General features: G+C 56.2%; 1 protein-coding gene across 2 annotated transcripts in view; it reads right to left on the bottom strand.

The window, feature by feature from the left end:
* Positions 1-1,450: 1,450 nt before the first annotated feature.
* FAM222A (family with sequence similarity 222 member A) overlaps positions 1,451-17,129 on the bottom strand; it is a 29,316-nt gene continuing 13,637 nt past the window's right edge. For both annotated transcript variants that reach the window (XM_066199935.1, XM_066199934.1), the window contains exons 2-3: positions 14,759-14,877; positions 1,451-4,351 (exon numbers count right to left, since the gene is read on the bottom strand). In XM_066199935.1, the coding sequence (XP_066056032.1) occupies positions 3,141-4,351; positions 14,759-14,840 (1,293 nt within the window). In that variant the 5' untranslated portion in view covers positions 14,841-14,877 and the 3' untranslated portion in view covers positions 1,451-3,140. The remainder of the gene's footprint in view (positions 4,352-14,758; positions 14,878-17,129) is intronic.

The raw sequence follows: 17,129 nt of genomic DNA on the forward strand, positions 1-17,129 counted from the left end.
TCGTTTCCTTCAGTGTGTTCCCACAGCGCTCGTGGGTGCTGTGCCCCATGGAATGGGAGGGCAATGGGTTGTGGTGTCTTCATCCTCAGTGCTGGGATGTACCTCAGGTGTCCCTGCCCCATCTCCCACTGGTGTCTGTGCACATTTTGGGTCCCCACGTGCTCACCTGCACCTGCCAGAGCTGGCACTGCAGCAGCCCTGACTGGAGGCAGGTGCCCACCAAGGGGGGACCCATTTATTTTGCATTCCACAGCTGAAGCCTCCCCGCTGCCCAGTGAAATCCTCCTCCCGAGGAGCGATCCGAGGGGAGAATTAACCTGCTAAATAATAAAAACCCCCGCACACCTCCTAATGAAATGTAATGACTTGGAGACCTGCAAGATGGATCGCGCCGTCGCTCCCAGCCACTCGCCCTGATTTATGGCGAGCTGGGAAATCTGATGGAGGCAGAGCTAATGAATCCTCCTCCCACGGGCACCGCTGACGGAGCAAAGTTTCTCCTGGAGCCCCCAGCATGGCTCTGTGCACCCCAGCCTTTGCAGAGTCCCCCCTTTGGTGCGGGGGAGTCCCCAGGGAGGGGCTGCCCTGCACAGAGGGAACCCCCAGCAGCCCCGCTGTGCTCCAGCCTCACATTCCTTTGATGTGGCATCTTTTTAATGACAAAGATCTGAGCAAAGATCTTCCTCCAGACGGACTAATTTTAACGCGCAGGCAAGCAGTGGCACAGCCCCCCCCCCCCCCCCCCCCCGCCCCATCAATAACATTAACCTCTGTGAAAATTTCCTTTTGTCCCAATTTCTCTTTGTTCCCTGGATGGGCTGTCACGCTGCTCGCTGCCGGTGACAGAGCAGTCCCCTCCTGGTGTGACACAAATACCGACGGAGCCACACACCCCGTTATGGTGAGTGAGGAAACCAGACAAATGGAGCTGCCCTGGCCTCAGCCACGGCCACGAGGCAGCTGATGTCCCCATCACCATGCCTGTCCTTGTCGCCATCCCATCCCATCCCATCCCATCCCATCCCATCCCATCCCATCCCATCCCATCCCATCCCATCCCATCCCATCCCATCCCATCCCATCTTTGTACCCTCTCCATCATGTACAGAAAGCAGCTGAGCCTCTCCCACCCTCAGTCCCCCCTCTGGCTGGGATAAGGCCACGCCTTGTGTCCCACCGTGGGACATGGAGGTCAGGGAGATGCATCCACAGCCGGGAGCTATTTGGGATTCAGGACCATTATCCCGGTGCAACTGGCTTATTCCTGCTGCCGGGCAGAGCAGGGGGTCAGATTTCTGAATGACAGGGCCGCCCCAATCCCACCTGGGCACCAGTGATGCCCCTGCCATGGGGAAACCCAGTGGGGAACTGGCTGTGGGTGATGGATGGCAGCAGAGGTGCCACCCCCCTGTGCCGGTGACAGGATGGGGACACGGTTCCTGACCTGGAACCCACTGCCCTGCAAGGGACAGGCGTCCCAAGGGTGCACGCGAGGCCACAGCCCTAATCCCAGGGATCTGTCCCATGTGCTGCCCCTTGGGTGTGAGGCAGAGACTGGTCCCGGCTGGATTAATGGCTCAGCATCGTTAACAGGTTATTTATGGGTGCTCCTCCGTGCCCTAAAAATCTCCCGGAGCAGGGGGATGTCCCGGCTCTGGGGGAGCCCAGGGGAGGCCACAGCAAAGCAAAGAGACTCCAGAGCACACATCCAGCGAGATCCTGGTTTTACTTTGGGAAAAACACCATCCGGACACACGGCTTGCGGGTTTTGTGTTGGTTTTCTTTTTTTCTTTTTTTTTTTTTTCTTTTTTTTTTTTTTCTTTTTTTTTTTTTTTCATTTTGTTTTCTCATTTTTAAAACAATATAGTGCAGCCAGCACTTCTCACAGTAGAATATAATGGTCAATTTTAGTATAAAAAAAAAACATTCTCAGAGATTTGTAAATGCACTTAGTGCTTGAACAGGCTTTCAGGGATACAGTACCTCTTTTCCGAGCACAATCACCTTGGGTTTCATCGGGATATTATTCTTCTTTTACCTTCAAACATCAAAACACTTTGTATTTCGTGGTGAGGAGCCTTTTGTAAATGAACAAATCTATTAAACACAGAATTACACAGAGTGAGTAACGGACCATAATGAGCATTTTGGAATTGTTTGGGGTTTTTTTTTAAAAAGAAAGAGAAAACAAAAAAGGAGGTATGTGAGCACCCCGGTACCGCAACCCAGAACCAAGGTAGAACTGACAGTAAGGGGGGAAATAAAACAGCCTGGAAGTGTGAGAGCTGGGGGGTTCCCGGGAGAGAGGGGCTGAGGGGGTCCCAAACCTCCTGGTTGAGTGGGAAAAGGAGCCGTGGCCACTGTGGGGCTGGGCAAGAGGAGGAGGATGAGGAGGAAGAGGGGTGGGAGGAGACTCTGTAGCAGCCAACACGTAGATGTACAGCCTAGTCAACTAAAAAAAAAAAAAAAAAATTTAAAAAAAAATCTGTTCAAGTTTTCAAGTGTTTTTCTTAAATAGCCTCCAGACTGTCCCCAGTTATTAGCTTTAATCAAAGCAGTGCAAGTTACGGACTTCAGCTACAGGTCAGGCGCCAGCTCCCTGCGGCCACACACCGGCCACACGCCAGGCTGGGACCGGCCACCACTGGGCTGGCACTGGCCACCATGGAGGCTCCTGGCCACTGCCGTGCCAGGACAGGCCACTGTGGAGCCTCCTGGACAGCTGCCAGGTCAGCACCGGCCACCACGGAGCCTCCCAGCCACACACACTGGGCTGGGACCCACCCTGGAGCCTCCCGGCCGGCCCCGACACCGGGCTCTGCCCCGCTCTGGGCACCGCCAGCGCAGCAGAGCCTCCCCTCCCCTGGATAGCAGCAACTCGTAGCAATTCCCTGTTCACATTCGTGGAGATAAAATGATTTCTGAGCTATATAGACAAGCGGTCCTTCGGCCTCGGCTTCCAGCTGGTCGCGGGTGTGTCCAGTCTGGGGACCCCGGTGCAACGCCAGTGTTCCGGGAGCCCTTTCAGCAGCCGACCCCGCGTCCCCCTCCCTGTCCCCCCGCCCTCGCTGCCGCGGTCCGGTGCCGGCAGCTCGCGCCGAAGTCCTCGCCCTGGGTTTGGGAAGAGCAGCATCGGTCCCTTATCTGTAGACGGGCAGGCGGATGTGGGCGTGCTGGTGGTCCAAGAGCCTTGGCACAGACACGGTCTCGTAGCCCTTGCCCAGCATCTGCTCCTTGATGCAGGGCGGGTGGATGTCGTTGATGAGATACTCCAGGGACTGGAGGCTGCTGCTGAGGATGGAGGTATTGCAGAGGGTCTTGCTGGGCAGCCCCTCGGCCGGGGGCACCCCCAGCTCGCGGGGCCCGGCCCCCAGCTCCGGCGGGTTGTAACAGTCGCTGTTGGGGGTCACCAGGATGCTGTTCCAGGGGGGAGCGAAGTACTGCCCCACCGCGAAGTTGCCGTGCATGCAGTTCAAGGGGGACGAGCTCACCTTGTTGTCGGCCGCGCCGCCCAGGCCGTAGGGCCGCGAGGCGCCCGCGCACGTCTCGGGGGACTTGCTGAGGGCCCCCCCGCCGCCGCTGCCCCCGCTGTACATTCGCAGGTGCTGCTGCTGCTGCTTCTGCTGCCACACCAGGTAGTCCATGCCCTCGGGGTAAACGCCCGCCTTGGGTCCCAGGGCGGCGGCCGGGTTGGAGCCCAGCGCCAGCTCGGCGCCCTTGCGGCACTCGGGCAGGACGGTGCCGCCGTAGCCGGGGCCGAAGGCGCCGTGCTTGGCCGGGCTGGGGTGGGCGGCCACGACAGCCGGGCAGCCGGGCTGGGCACCCTGCGCCTGGCACTGCTGATTGATCTGGTAGATGATGCTCTGGATGGAGGGCAGGTTGGAAGGAGGCAGTGCCAGGCTCCGGCCCGCCAGTGGCAGCACCGAGGCCGCCACCGTCACGTTGGGGGGCACGGGACCCTCCAGCTGCTTCTGGCCGCCGTGGTAGCTCAGCTGCCCGGCGCAGGAGGGACCTTGAGCTAAAGTGCTTGAGGCGGGGTAGGGAGCGACGCCCACCTGGGCGGGAGAGAGCTTAGTCCGCTTCCCCTCCGAGTTCTTCACCACGCTTTTGCCGGAGGCTTTGACGATGGCCAGCAGCCCCTGGTAGCCGCCGGCGTGCAGGGGGTAGGGGCTGTACCGCTGCCCCGTGGTGTCGTAGCCGTTCACCGTCCGGTTAAGGTGCTTGTGCTGGGGGACCCTGATGTTGGTGGGGAAGATCTTGATGGTCAGCGGGCTGTTGGCCACCTTCTGTGCGTAGGCGTCCAGCTCGGCGGGGCTGGGGTAGCGCGGGGAATGCATGGGGGCCGTCTCGCCTGTGGGAGCAAAGCCTGGGGTGAATCCAGTGCCACCAGGATGAGGGGACCCAACACCCAAGGATCATCCTCCCCGCTGGTGGATCCCACCCGCTCCCGGCAGAAACCAGGTCACGGCACCGAGCTGTCCCCTCCCGCTGATGGGAGCCACTTGTAAGTGGCCTAAAATAAACTCGGTGTGGAGAATGGAAATGTCACTTTACCCAACGGGGGAATCTTTCTCTGAGATTGGATTTAAACTACATTATACAAGCAATTTCATGGGTGCTTTGCGCTGCTACGAGAACCTCACCAAAAATGGAAAAGCATTGCATTTACCAGCCATAAATCAGCAGTTCCTATAATGAGCACAAAAATGTCACTTTTATGCAATTTTACAGATGAACAAAACTGGTGAAATTAACTGTGGTAACCTACTGCAGTCAGCAAAAGCCATTGCAGAAAAAAAAAATTATATATGTATATAGTTTTGTTCCTTTCAAACTCTTTCCCAAGCAAGTTTCTGCCATTCTGGTGTGAAAACTCATTTGTCGTTCCCATTATACTTTCATTTGGAGTTTATCTTGAGTATCCAATGAGCCACCAACTGTGAAAATGATTAAATCTACAAAATCTATCTAATAGATGGAATAAATTAGGTGTTTAAAATCTCCACACACACTCACACGCAGGCACATGCACGTACACGTCGGCACATGGGAACGATGGTTGGTTCCCAGCTGGTTCCCAAAATTGCCAGCCTTGTCAAGGGATGTCTTTGGCACACTGGGAATGCCAGACCTGGTGCCTGCCCAGAGGAAGGTTTTGCAAGGGATAGATGGTAAAATTGGGGGGTTTGGGGAGGCCCAGCCTTCCCAGGCAATGCAGCCCCTCAGTTCCTAGAGCACTCTGCTCCCCATGCAACCAGGATCAGCAACCCCAGATGCCACCACATCCTGGGTAGCAAAGTCACCATGAAAGAGCTGCACTTCTGGGTACATTCCACACTCCCTATGAAGAGATTGCCAGTCCCAGTATCGCTCTGAGTGACATTTCCATGGCTGTGACATGCCTGGATGAACCAGCATTGGCTAAAATCAAGATTCAGCAGGAGGGATGCACTGGAATCTGTGACTGTCCACATCACTCCCCACTCCCAGCAGCAGAGGGGGGACACAGCAGCGAGGCTGTGGCTGCTCTCCATGCTCTCCATCCACGGTTGCTCTCCATGTTCTCCATCCATGGGTGCTCTCCATGCTCTCCATCCATGGGTGCTCTCCATGCTCTCCATCAGCGCAGTAATTGCCCAGGCAGGACACAGCACCTGCACCAGCCATTGCTCCCATTAAGCTGCTGTTATGGGCTTTTTACAGGTGTCTTTAAATAGACATTGTCATTAACGAGTGTATTAAGCCAATTAAAACCAGCGCCTTTGAGGAGGATTTAATGGAGCTGCCGGAACACAGCAGGAACAGCACCAGCAGCTCCCTCTGGCAGGACACGTGAGGACGTGTGGCACCAGGACATCCCAGGCACTGATCCTCCAGCCTCTGGGAAGCTCTGGTGCTCCTGCAGAGCCAGCAGGGCAGTGAGGCCACACTGAGGGGGCATGGTGGGCTCTGCTGGGCATGGGCACCTCCCAAGCCAGAGGGTGCAGGGGGCTGTGAATGGGACCCCTCTGCCCAGAGGCACAGCATGGAATGGCACAGCATGGAATGGCACAGCACGCACATCTGCATTCCCCTTCATGCCAGCACCACTGTCCTTGGAGGTGGCAGCATCGTGAATACTCAATTAACATGACACTAATTAGCTGGTGACACTTGCAGAATCCCTAATGAGCCCATCCCGTGGAAACACTCTTTTCTGAAGAAAAATATTAAAAAACTGAGGGGCTGTTGCAGGCGGGAGGGAAGGAGGTGGTGTCACCTGCGGGCACCGCGGTACCCCAACCGGGATAACCACAACGCTGTCCCCAAGCACTGAGGCTACAGGTGACACTTTAGGGGTGGCCCTGTGCCGTAGGACAGGCCCGGGAGAGCATCCCACCCGCCACCCCCGGCGTGTGCCCGGAGCAGCCTTGGTCGCCTCTTAGCTCCAGCCGGGTTGGATGTGACAAGCCACCAATTGGGTGTGTTGTCACATCTCAGGGTGACGCACCGCACCCCCGCCGGGAAAATTACAGAGCGGCCGCTCTCCCCGGCGGCTCCCGGCACGCCGGCGGCTGCGGCGCCGCCGCTCTCCGCAGTAATTACTGCTTTTCCAGCGGGCTCTAATTGCTGCGAGATGCAAACTCGCCCGAGCCACGGCGGCACCGGCGGGCGCAGCCGGCCCTGACACGGCCCGCTCGCTGTTTGTCCTCCGTGTCCATCTCCTCCTGAGCCTGGAGCACCGGAGCAGCCCCGCGGGGCCGGGAATGCACGGCGGATCCCGATGCACGGCAAATCCACCGTCAGCCATCACCACCATCCCTAAACCCATCGCTTGCCATCCCTAAACCCAGCCCAGCCACTGCCAGCGACCAGTGTCCCCCACCAGCCCCTTCTCCCAGATGTTTCCCTGCCTCCCGGCTCCCTCCCTCACTGGCATTCCCATGGGATGCGTCCGGCACCCCCCCCAGCTCCCCCCTCCCTCCCTGACCTGCTCTATTTTTCCAGCCTGCACTCAATAATAGCTAAATAATTGAATCTGCTCAGCAGCCAAAGATTTGGTTTGAATTTTATTGGAATTTTAAATTGTTTTGTTTCTTCGGTATTTTATTACTGTAAATGGAAAATGCATCGCCCGCAGTAATAATCCGATGGCTTTTTATATTACTCTGAGCTTCTGCTTGGAGCATTATTGGAAAGCCAGGCAGAGAGGAGACCCTGGCTAATGGCAGCACGGGCTTATGAGATTATGCCTCCAGCTAAACAACTTTTTACTTTAGCAAATTGGCCACCAAACCCAGTCCCAGACACAGATGTAAATCCCAGACCGTGCTGGGGCCGCGGTCCAGAATAAATCTCGGTTTATGGAGCAGGGAGCTCCAGCCCTGCTGTGCCCGGAGCAGCAGGATGAGGCAAAATGTCTGACAGGGACCAGGGATGGCTGCAGGAAGAGTGGGAGAGGTGGGAGAAACCCCTCCCAAAAGCCTCCTCAAGCGTGCCCACCTTCTGCTAGCATCACTCATCCCCCACAACCCCAGCATCCCCCACATCCCCCTCACACTCAGAATTCCCTGCATCTCCCAAATCCCCCACACTCACAGTATTCCTTGCATCCCCTGCATTCCTCCAATCCCTGGTGTCCCCAGGGACCCCCACACCATGCCTGGCTGCAGCCACAGCCCACAAGGTCTAGGAAAAAAAAGGAAGATGGGAGGAAAGGAGGGAAGGGAAGCTAACGAGGGTCTGCTTGGTCAAAGCAGTGGTGGGATCAAAATGGCACCATGAAGGATGCCTAGGACAAGGAAGGAGAGGAATGATGCTCAGGACCAGGAAGGATGTTCAGTGTTTAGAACCAGGAAGGACAGAGTGGATCCTCACTCCTAGGAAGGATGCTCGGTACTGGGAAGGATGCTCTGGACCAGGAAGGACAGGGTGGACACCCAGCACACAGAAGGGAGCTCCACTCTGCACCCACAGCGCTGTGTGTCCCCCAGGCTGGTGCGGGAAAAAACATCTCTGGCTGGGTTCCCTCTTCCTTGGAGGATGAGCACAGGCACCAGCAATTTGTGCCTTTAATTTCCAGCCCATGAGACTGCACTGCCTGGCAGCCGCCCAGCTCTGGAAGGGGATGGGGAGCAGGATGTTAGGGTGCACAGGGAACAATTTGGGGATCAGCACCAGCAGCACCACAGCCCTGAGCAAGGACTCTTCAGGGAGAAGCCAAGTGGGGATGTGGCAGGACATGGCACTTCACTGGTTAACAGCAGCACGAGAGAAACGTGCTGCTCCCTCCCTCCCTCCCCCCCGTTCCTTCCGAGATAAGATGGGACAATCCTTATTTTTACACATCGAAGGCGCTACAATATTTTGCAATAAATGAAAGAAGTAATCTCGGCAGGGAATCTTTATAAAGCCGCCGAAGGCGACGTGTGGCTGGAAGCTTCCCAGCGCCAGGGATGGGCCTCGCCTTCCCGTGGTCCCAAAGGAAAACGCTTTTCACCCCTTTTTCAGATGGGAAATAAAAGCTGCAATGGAGGGCTCGGCCCCTAAAAGCAGCTCAAGGAAAACGTCTTCACGTGGTCCCCACATTCCACATTCACCCTGGGAAGGGGCATTTTCCTGGAGCCCTGAGCATCCTACACAACCTCACCCTCCCTGCTCATCCTCCATCCCTGTCCTGCCCTGCCTCTCTTCCAGAATAGCACTGGCATTTCAGTCCTGAGCTCCTGGTTTGTTCCTGCCCAGCCTCTCTGAGCCGGCAGGGCAGAAGGGCAGCAATTAGGCAGGATTTTTAATTGGCACAGGGGCAGGAGGGGTGGGAAGGGGAGCGATGCCGGGCGGAGGCAGGAGCACACTGGGGACCTGAGCAGCAGTGCCAATGGCTCTTATTAAAAAATAATAGTGCTGCAGCCTCCAAATGAATTAAATTCTGCGAGAGCAGAGAGCTCGTCCCCAGCTTTGGGACCAGGATCCTTGTTCCCCTTGCAGCAAGGCGATCCCGATGCCTTCAAAGCTTCAAAAAGCATCAAAAATCCCCTTTTTCTCTGCCTGCCACACTGGGAACAGATTTTGTAAGAGCTAAACCCTAAATATTTGCAAAACACTTGGAAGAAACCTCAATATTTGGAAAACACTTGGAAGAAAACAAACAAAAGCTGCTACATTTAACAAATCAAGACAGTCCTTCAAGTTTTGGGTCTGTGCCCCAAGTAGCAAAGCTGCCTGGCAGGATCTGGCTGTCCTGGAGGACAGAGCCTGCCACAGCTGGCACACAGAGCCCGTGACCCCAGCCAAGGGCAGGGCACATTCCACGGGGTCCCAGATGGAGCTGGAGTGTGGCTGGGGGATGCTGCCCTGCCCAGACGGGGGTGACCAATGGGTGGGCATGGTGAGGGGGTGTGTGGGGGTCACCCGTGGTTTCTGGGTGCTGCCGGGCAGGGGGACACTGTGCCCCCGGCTCCGGGCGGGTTGGGCGGCTGCCACATCCCGCAGCCCTCCCATCCCGCGCCCGCGGCGGTTTCTATGGTGACAGTGTCCCCAGGATGGGTGGGGCAGAGGCCACAGCGCTGACGGGGATGCCATGAGGATCCTTGCCCCCCTAACTGAAGGGACAGCACCACCCGTGACCAGCACCCTGTGCAGTCCCCAAAATCTCCGAGTCCCCCACTGCGGGACCCCCCGGCCCCGGCGTGGAGCGTCCCCGGTGCCAGGAGCCGAAACAAACACGCCCCGGCTCCGGGGGCTTAAATTAAACCAACTACAGCAATAATAGCGGGAGAAATCCATCTGAATAAAAACGTAGGTGGCAAACCCCGCGCGGCGGCAGCGCCGGAATCTGCAAAGACAACAAAATTCATGACAAAGCACAAAGGGAAGCGCCGGGCTCGCCGTCCCCAGATATTCATCCGTTAACACGTTCCCTTTTTAGGCTGACATGTCATTTCAGACGGGCCTTTCTTCCTCCCCTTTCTTCTCCCCCTCGTCGTGCGCCGGCTCTGCCGAGGCGGCTGCTGAATTGGATCACCTCGGGGCGAGCACTTTATTATCTGCAGTCAAAGCGTCACCACAAATACCCGTCTACACACACACGTGTCACTTCCCATTTGTCTCCTCCACGAGGTATTAGCGCGGCACCGGCGCCGTGCTCTGTGCCACGCTGGCCACAGTGCCACCACGGCCACCATGCCCCAGTGCCACCCCAAAGCTATCCTGATACTGTCCCAATGTCAGCCCAGTGCCACCCCAAAACCATTCTGATGCTACCCAAGTGACACCCCAATGCTGCCCCGATGCCACCCTCATGATACTCAAGCACTACCTCAGCACCGCCACAAGGCTGCCAAAATACTGCCCTAATGTCACTTACATGTCACCCAAGACTGCCCAAACACAGCCCTGAGGCCACCCCAGCTGCCACCTCAGTGCCACCCATCTGAAACCAACAGAGCCCTAAAACCACCCCAAAGGCACCCTGAGGTCACCCCAACACAACCACCTGCCCAATGCCACCCCAGTGCTGTCCCAGTGCCACCTTTCAGAATTCCTGATGCCACCCTGATGCCACTTCACCACAGATCCTCTGAGGGACCCAGAGACCAGGAGGGGACCCCACCACCTCTACTGGCCCTGCTGCCCCTGGCCCCTCTGCTCACTCAACCACAGCCAATTAATATTTGAATTAATTTAAGACACGAATTCTGTACCTACTGAGGGGAGCAGGGTGGGCACCCCCAAAGCTGAGTGCCTCATGCTGGTGTCTGCTAGTGCCCAGGAGCCTGCTCTGTGGCCAATGGACCATCCCAATCCTGGGAAGTTTGGACGCAGACCAAACCTTCTCGTGCGCTGTACCATTACCAGCCAAGGCCACCCCAAATCCAGGGCTCTGACCTGGCAGGAGATGGGCACTGAGCAGCCCCACCTCACCCTCCATCCCCACACGTGACCGATGGAAAAGTGTTTTTGCAGCGATTCCTGGCAGGGAAAGTGCAAGTCAACAGCACATTTTGGGCCCAGCAGTTAATTGAACTCCTTTTTATGGCACGTATATAAATACACAGAACCATCATTAACCGATCCCTTCCAGAAACTGAAAATGAAAGAATTAATCTTACTTCACTCATGTGTAACCCCTCATGAAATTAAAATGATATTTTATGGGTGTGTACAAAAGCAAAGCCTCGCTGTAGCCACTCTAATGAAAATGCCCTTGGAACAAGCAGAATTGGGTAAGGAGAAGCCATTAAATGGGGCCTCATCCCATGTGCAATTAACGGGTTTATCACTGATGAGAGTCCCCACAGGTGCAGGGAGAGCTGCGGGTGACCCTGGAGCTGAATCCCTGGCACGGAGACCTGGCCATCACCCCTCATTAGTGTTTTAACACTGAGATGGGCCCCGGGAGGGTTTGTGCCACCCCCAAAGAGCCATTTACCACACTGTCCCAGTGGGGCCGAGGTGACAGCTCCCATGGGACCCCCAGCATGGAGGATGTGAATGGTGAAAGAATCCCCGGACTGGTTTGAGTTGGGAGAGACCTTAAAGCTCATCCAGTGCCACCCCTGCCATGGACAGGGACACCTTCCACTATCTCAGGTTGCTCCAAGCCCTGTCCAACCTTGGACACTTCCAGGGATAGGACACCCACAGCTTCTCTGGGCATCCTGTGCCAGGGCCTCACCTCCCTCACAGGGAAAATTTTTTTCCCAAAATCCCATCCATCCCTGCCCTCTGACTGTGTGAGGCCATTCCCACTCATCCTGCTGTTCCACAGTCTTGTAAATAATCCCTTTTCCATCTTTCTTGTAGGCCATGGTAGATGCTCACGAGGTTCACCTCTGTGAACTCCCCATGGCCCCTTTAGGGGGACACACACCCTGCTCCCTGCCACACTCCCAGCCCCAGGCTGGCTGGAGGAGGGCACATGGAAAGTAACATTTCATTAAATAACATCCACTGCTCCGTGACTGCTGAGAGTGGGAGCAGCAAAGAGTTTGGCCAAGCTGAGAGGGGCATTATTTGATTTATAATTTAAATAAAGCTCAGGATTCCTGTAATGCGCCCAGGATAAAATCAAAAGGGACCAGGCTGCTGGAGTTAATTGGACGTGATATTTTCCTGAGGACGCTGCTTCTCCACAGGCTCCTGCTCCTCTGCTGGAGGCGGGAGGCACAGGCAGGGCTGGAAGGGCTCTGGCACCTTCCTGCATCCTCCTCAAGGCATGCCAGGCTGGTTCCTAAGGAACAGCCTTGGGAATACTACTGGCAACAGCAGCAAAGTCACCTCCAGCTTTATCAGGATGGGTTTTGTGGGATGCTCCAGGCCCGCCAGGATGCAGCCACACCAACGTGGGGGGCACAGAGATGGGGGGACAACAATCAGCAGGAAAGGCCAGGGGCAGAACCAGGGGGGTGAAGGCGCCAGCAGCTCCCTGCATGGGCAGGAAAATGAGTCAGCTCACCTTTTACGTGAAATTAATACCAAAATTAATCAGCGGCGCGGGCAGGATAATAGGATTTCACAGTGGTGCCGGGCCAGACGGCCAATGTGCCGAGAGCCAGACTCATTTAATATCGACAGAAACAATGCCAGAGGACAGAAATAAGACCCATAAAGATAATTACTGAGATACTCAGGAGCAAATTAAGTAATCAGAGGCACTTCTAAATTGCGCCTGGTTTGAAGAGCGCGCACTCCGTGCCGATTCCCCGCTCGGGCGTGCCGGTGGCGGCGGGAGCTCGGCCCCGCGCCGGCTCCCCGGTCTCTCCACTGTGCTTCCCACAGGTGCCATAAATAAGGAAGGGAAAATTGTATTCCAAGCCAGATGCGTGGCCCTGGATGTCACCTGCAATTTAATTTGCGCTGGCAGGAGGCAGAGAGGAGCGAGACGTGCCGCGTTTGCCCATAATGAGCGGAAACGTACGGGCAGCTAAACTTTGATTAAGGTGACCTGGCTGGTGGCAGACCGTGGCGAGCACAGCGTGGGGGTCTGGGCAGGAGTTTGGCTGCTGCCACCCATCCCAAGGGACACAAGTCTCTTGGAGATCTCAGGTGAGCACAGTCCTGCGTGAGGGATGGGGCGAGACCAGTCAGAAACTCTGTCTCGTGGGTACCCCGCACCTGCCAGGGTCTGGGGTGGGGTCAAATCCCTGCCCTCATCCCACTGGCACAATTCCAGGACCACTGGGGCTGGGACCCTCCCAGGACACAGGCACCTGTATCCAGGAGCATCTCTCGCACCCCTGACACCACGTAAGGTCTGACCAAACCTCCGTATTTCAGCACCCGTGGCAGGGTGGGAAATGCTAGAAAGCACCAACCCCCCCCAGCAGAAAGGTGCCTCTGGGCTTTGTTCCATGAGCTGAGACGGTCCTTAGCCCTGAGCTGCATCCAAGGAATGCTGTGGGGACCAGCAGGTGCATCCTGACCTTGGGATCACAATGAGCTCACACAGAGATAGATCCTTGGTGCCAAACACCTCCAGTCTCCAGAAAACCCTGTCAGGCTCGTCCTGCCCATGGGGCTCAGACCATGTGGGCATGGCTGAGCTCATTATTCCATGGCAGTGAGGTGCTCCAGGAGCCGGACACCTCTTGCCAGTCCTGTGCAGCCCCGATGCTCAGGTGTAACAGACTACAAATAATTTTACAAGAGCAGCATCCTTTATCCTTCCAGACACCAACAAGGAGGAGACCTGGGAGACACTGCATGCTCCAGTGCAGTGCAAGCTGCAGTGTGACACCTGGGTGCCCAAAACTCCACCTCTGGCCTGGGTGTCCTATTCCCTGTGCTGGCCACTGGGAAGCTGCACACAAAAAATCACGGAATCCCGAATGGTTTGTGTTGGAAGTGACCTTAAAGACCATGCACTTTCCCCCCCCCACACCTGCTCCAAGCCCTGTCCAACCTGGCCATGAACAGTTCCAGGGCTAAGTTTCAGGGATAAAAGAACTTCTAGAGATAAAATAACTTCCCAAGGATAAATAACCCTCCTGGCTAGCAGCACAACACTGAAGCGATGCCGAGGGTCCCCAGGGAGGCCGAGCATCGTCCAAAATCCATGCCCAGCTTGCCCAAGCCCCATGCCCAGCTCGCCTGGCTGCTCACGGTGCCCAGGTAGAGAGGAAAAAAACCGTCTACGGGAAAATCCAGCTCATTAAACAAACACCCGGGGGCTGTCACAGCCTAACAAGCAGAGCTTTAGCAGCTGATTTGTCTTCAGCCGGCAATGTTTAAAAATCCAACTGAGACCAGCAGAAAAATATCCACTCCCCTCTTTAAAACACACATTCATCACTTGAGAATCTTAATGCGCCTTTCCCAGCCGGGGAGGTCAAACACGCCTGCCTAAAGCAGGCTCATTAAATATACATTTAATCACGGTTTGGATTGAGAGACAAAGGCTGGGAGAGACAGGTGCTTTGCCGGAGTGACCTTTTGGATCCCATTTTAATGTAACTAGTTTACAGCTTATCTGAAAGGCCAGCTCCTGGGGAAGGCGAGCTGCGGCAAAATGGGGAAAGTAATTAGGGGGGGAAGGGCCGGGGAGGTTTGGGGGGCCGACTGCACCATCCTCTGCCGCCACCACGCTTCCCAGGCAGCTCTGCAACATTTGCTGAAGTTGGACTTATCAACCACAGAACCCAATTTAATTTGCTTATCTTGGCTCCTTCCTCCCCCTCTCCTCCCCACTTCTCCTGCTCTTTTTAATTATCGGTTAAATAAATGTCTTTTTCAATAAGGGAAACAGCATCAAAGCGGGCGCCCGCCCCCGGGCACTTACACTTGCGTGGCTCCAGCGCCTTGTTGGGGCAGGGGAGGTGCTGGGCTGGGGGGTTCTGGGTCCTCTGCAGGCAGGCCAGCATGGTCCGGGTTTCCCTGCGGGCGCTGCCGCCCCGCACCCTGCGAGAGAGGAGACACACGGTGAGCCAGGGACCTGCCACCCCGTCACCACCCCCTGTCACCACCCCCGCGCCCACCCGGCAGGAGCTCCTCGGCACTCGGTGCCTTTGCTCCTCTGGAGATAAACAACCAGCTCAGAAAGCCTGAAATGAATAGGGATGTATATAAAATAAATATGAAGGTCTCAGCGGGTGATCTGCGCTCCCTGCAGAGCTTTCCTCTGCCCTTCCCACCGGGAATGTGGCAGAGCCGGTGCGTCCCGGCAGCGCCAGACCGCTCTGCTGGCGTGCCAGCCGGTGCCTCCCGGCACGGAGTGACCCCGGCCAAGGCTGTGGAAAGACAGTGTTAACATCACACTCGGGGTCCTGGGATCTGTCGCCAGCTCCCAGCTGGCATCAAAATCTGCTCCACAAAAGCTGGAGGGGTCAGGCCAAAGTCGTCGTCACCACGGTGCAGCTCATTGTACATCCTTCCCCAGGCGCTGCCGGGGCCCTGAGTTATAACCAGTTGCTGCTGACACCCTCCCACTGCTCCAGCTGGCACAGGGAGTGATATTCCCACTCGGAGAGGGCAGGGAGATGTGGGCAGGAGCAGCAGAACAGCAGCCATGGTGCCCATCCACCAGTGTTTCAGCTCCCGTGCTGCTGCTCTCTGGCCGAATGCTTATGGATGGCTGGGGGTCACAACTGGACATCATGGATGGGTGTCACTGCTGGGTACATCACTCCACCTTCTCCTCTGTGGGAATTGTGTCCTCCTGCAGCCATCTGGGATGTTTCCTGCATGTCCCGGTGCTGGCACCCGGTGTGCAGGGGAGTGATGTGGTGGCCTCAGGCAGGTGGTGGCCTCGGGCAGGCACTGGCAGAGCCTGTGACCACCAGCACCAGGAAACAAAGCATGGATGGATGCTCCTTGAGCTGTGCCCGGGGCTCTCCAAGCTCTGCTGGTTTAAATGTCACCCTACAAAACACCTTCACAGCCACCACGGGCGCAGACAACGGGACCTGTGCTGCTCGCTCCTGCTCTGTGCCCTCCACCATGCAGGGGGTGCCAAGCTCTGGGATTATCCCCAGGATGGGATCCATGCAGGGTGTCCATGCCTTAGCTGGGCTCATCAGGCTCAGGGTCTCACCCTGACTCCCCCAGCAAAGCAGGGACAAGGAGAGACTCATCGGCTAAAGGTGTGAGGAAGAGGAGGTGGAGGAGGAGGAGGGGAGGAAGTCATCTAATACTGAGCAGGTGTCTGGAGAACCCAAATTGTGCTGTTTTCTCCTAATAATGAAGTATTCATGAGTAAAAGCCTTTTTCACTACTTTCTTAAGATACTAATTTCACAACAAGCGCCTTGTTACCATGCAATTATTCCAATCGTGCATTTCTCCCAGATTCCATCTGTCCTCGCGCTCTCTAAATGAAAGACAATCATGTAACCACCTTTCATTATTCACTATTTTACTTTCAGCAAAGGTACCCTGAAAGAAATGATTTCCTCTGAAAGGGACTTTTATTCAGTTTCAAAACCAATTTTCTCCTATTACTGTCTTTAAAAAAAAAAAGGAGGGGGGCAGGGAGGTGTTTTTATTTCATGCATTACATATCCTTTGTTAACGCAGCTCGCAGTAAAAGCAGCCGTATCCATTTTCTGGCTTCGATTTCTGGTAATTTTAAAATATGCCATTACAATCAGGCAGAAATTATACAGTTTGAAAAGAGAATGAAGTGCTTCTTATTCAGAGCCTGAGCGCACTTGACTGCCAGGAGTTCTCCTCTCCCCGCCGGGACTCGGGGTTCATTACGCAGCCCCGCTCCCGGCACCTCGGCTCCCCCGGCACGTGCCCAGCGCCCGGATTTTCCATGACGGGAGCTGCCACCCTGACCTTGTCCCCATTCCTGTCCCCTGCCCCCGATGGGTGGCCCCGTGCGTGGCACCCACAGCCGTGCAGGGGATGGATGACGGCACCGGCTCCGGCCGTACCTGAGCTTGAGCTCCGGGGTGACCTCAGGGCTGGCGTCCCGCCGGGTGTCACCATCTGGCCGATTAGCAGTGGACGTCACCCGCTCCCTGCGCCGGGGCAGCTCCTCGCGGGGACACTGACCCGTGTCCCTGCAGGACATGGGTGGCGTGGGCGGCTCGTGCCACTGCCAGATGAGGATCAGGTCCCTGGCGGTCCCTGGGGCACGCGGGGATGAGAGAGAGGAGGAAGCACCCAGGGGGTCACCGAATCCATGTGCTGGCACAGGGAGAGTGTGGA

The sequence above is a fragment of the Chamaea fasciata genome, unplaced genomic scaffold, assembly GCF_029207755.1.
Source record: "Chamaea fasciata isolate MVZ Bird 193981 ecotype frontalis unplaced genomic scaffold, bChaFas1.0.hap1 SCAF_18, whole genome shotgun sequence".
Classification (NCBI taxonomy): domain Eukaryota; kingdom Metazoa; phylum Chordata; class Aves; order Passeriformes; family Sylviidae; genus Chamaea; species Chamaea fasciata.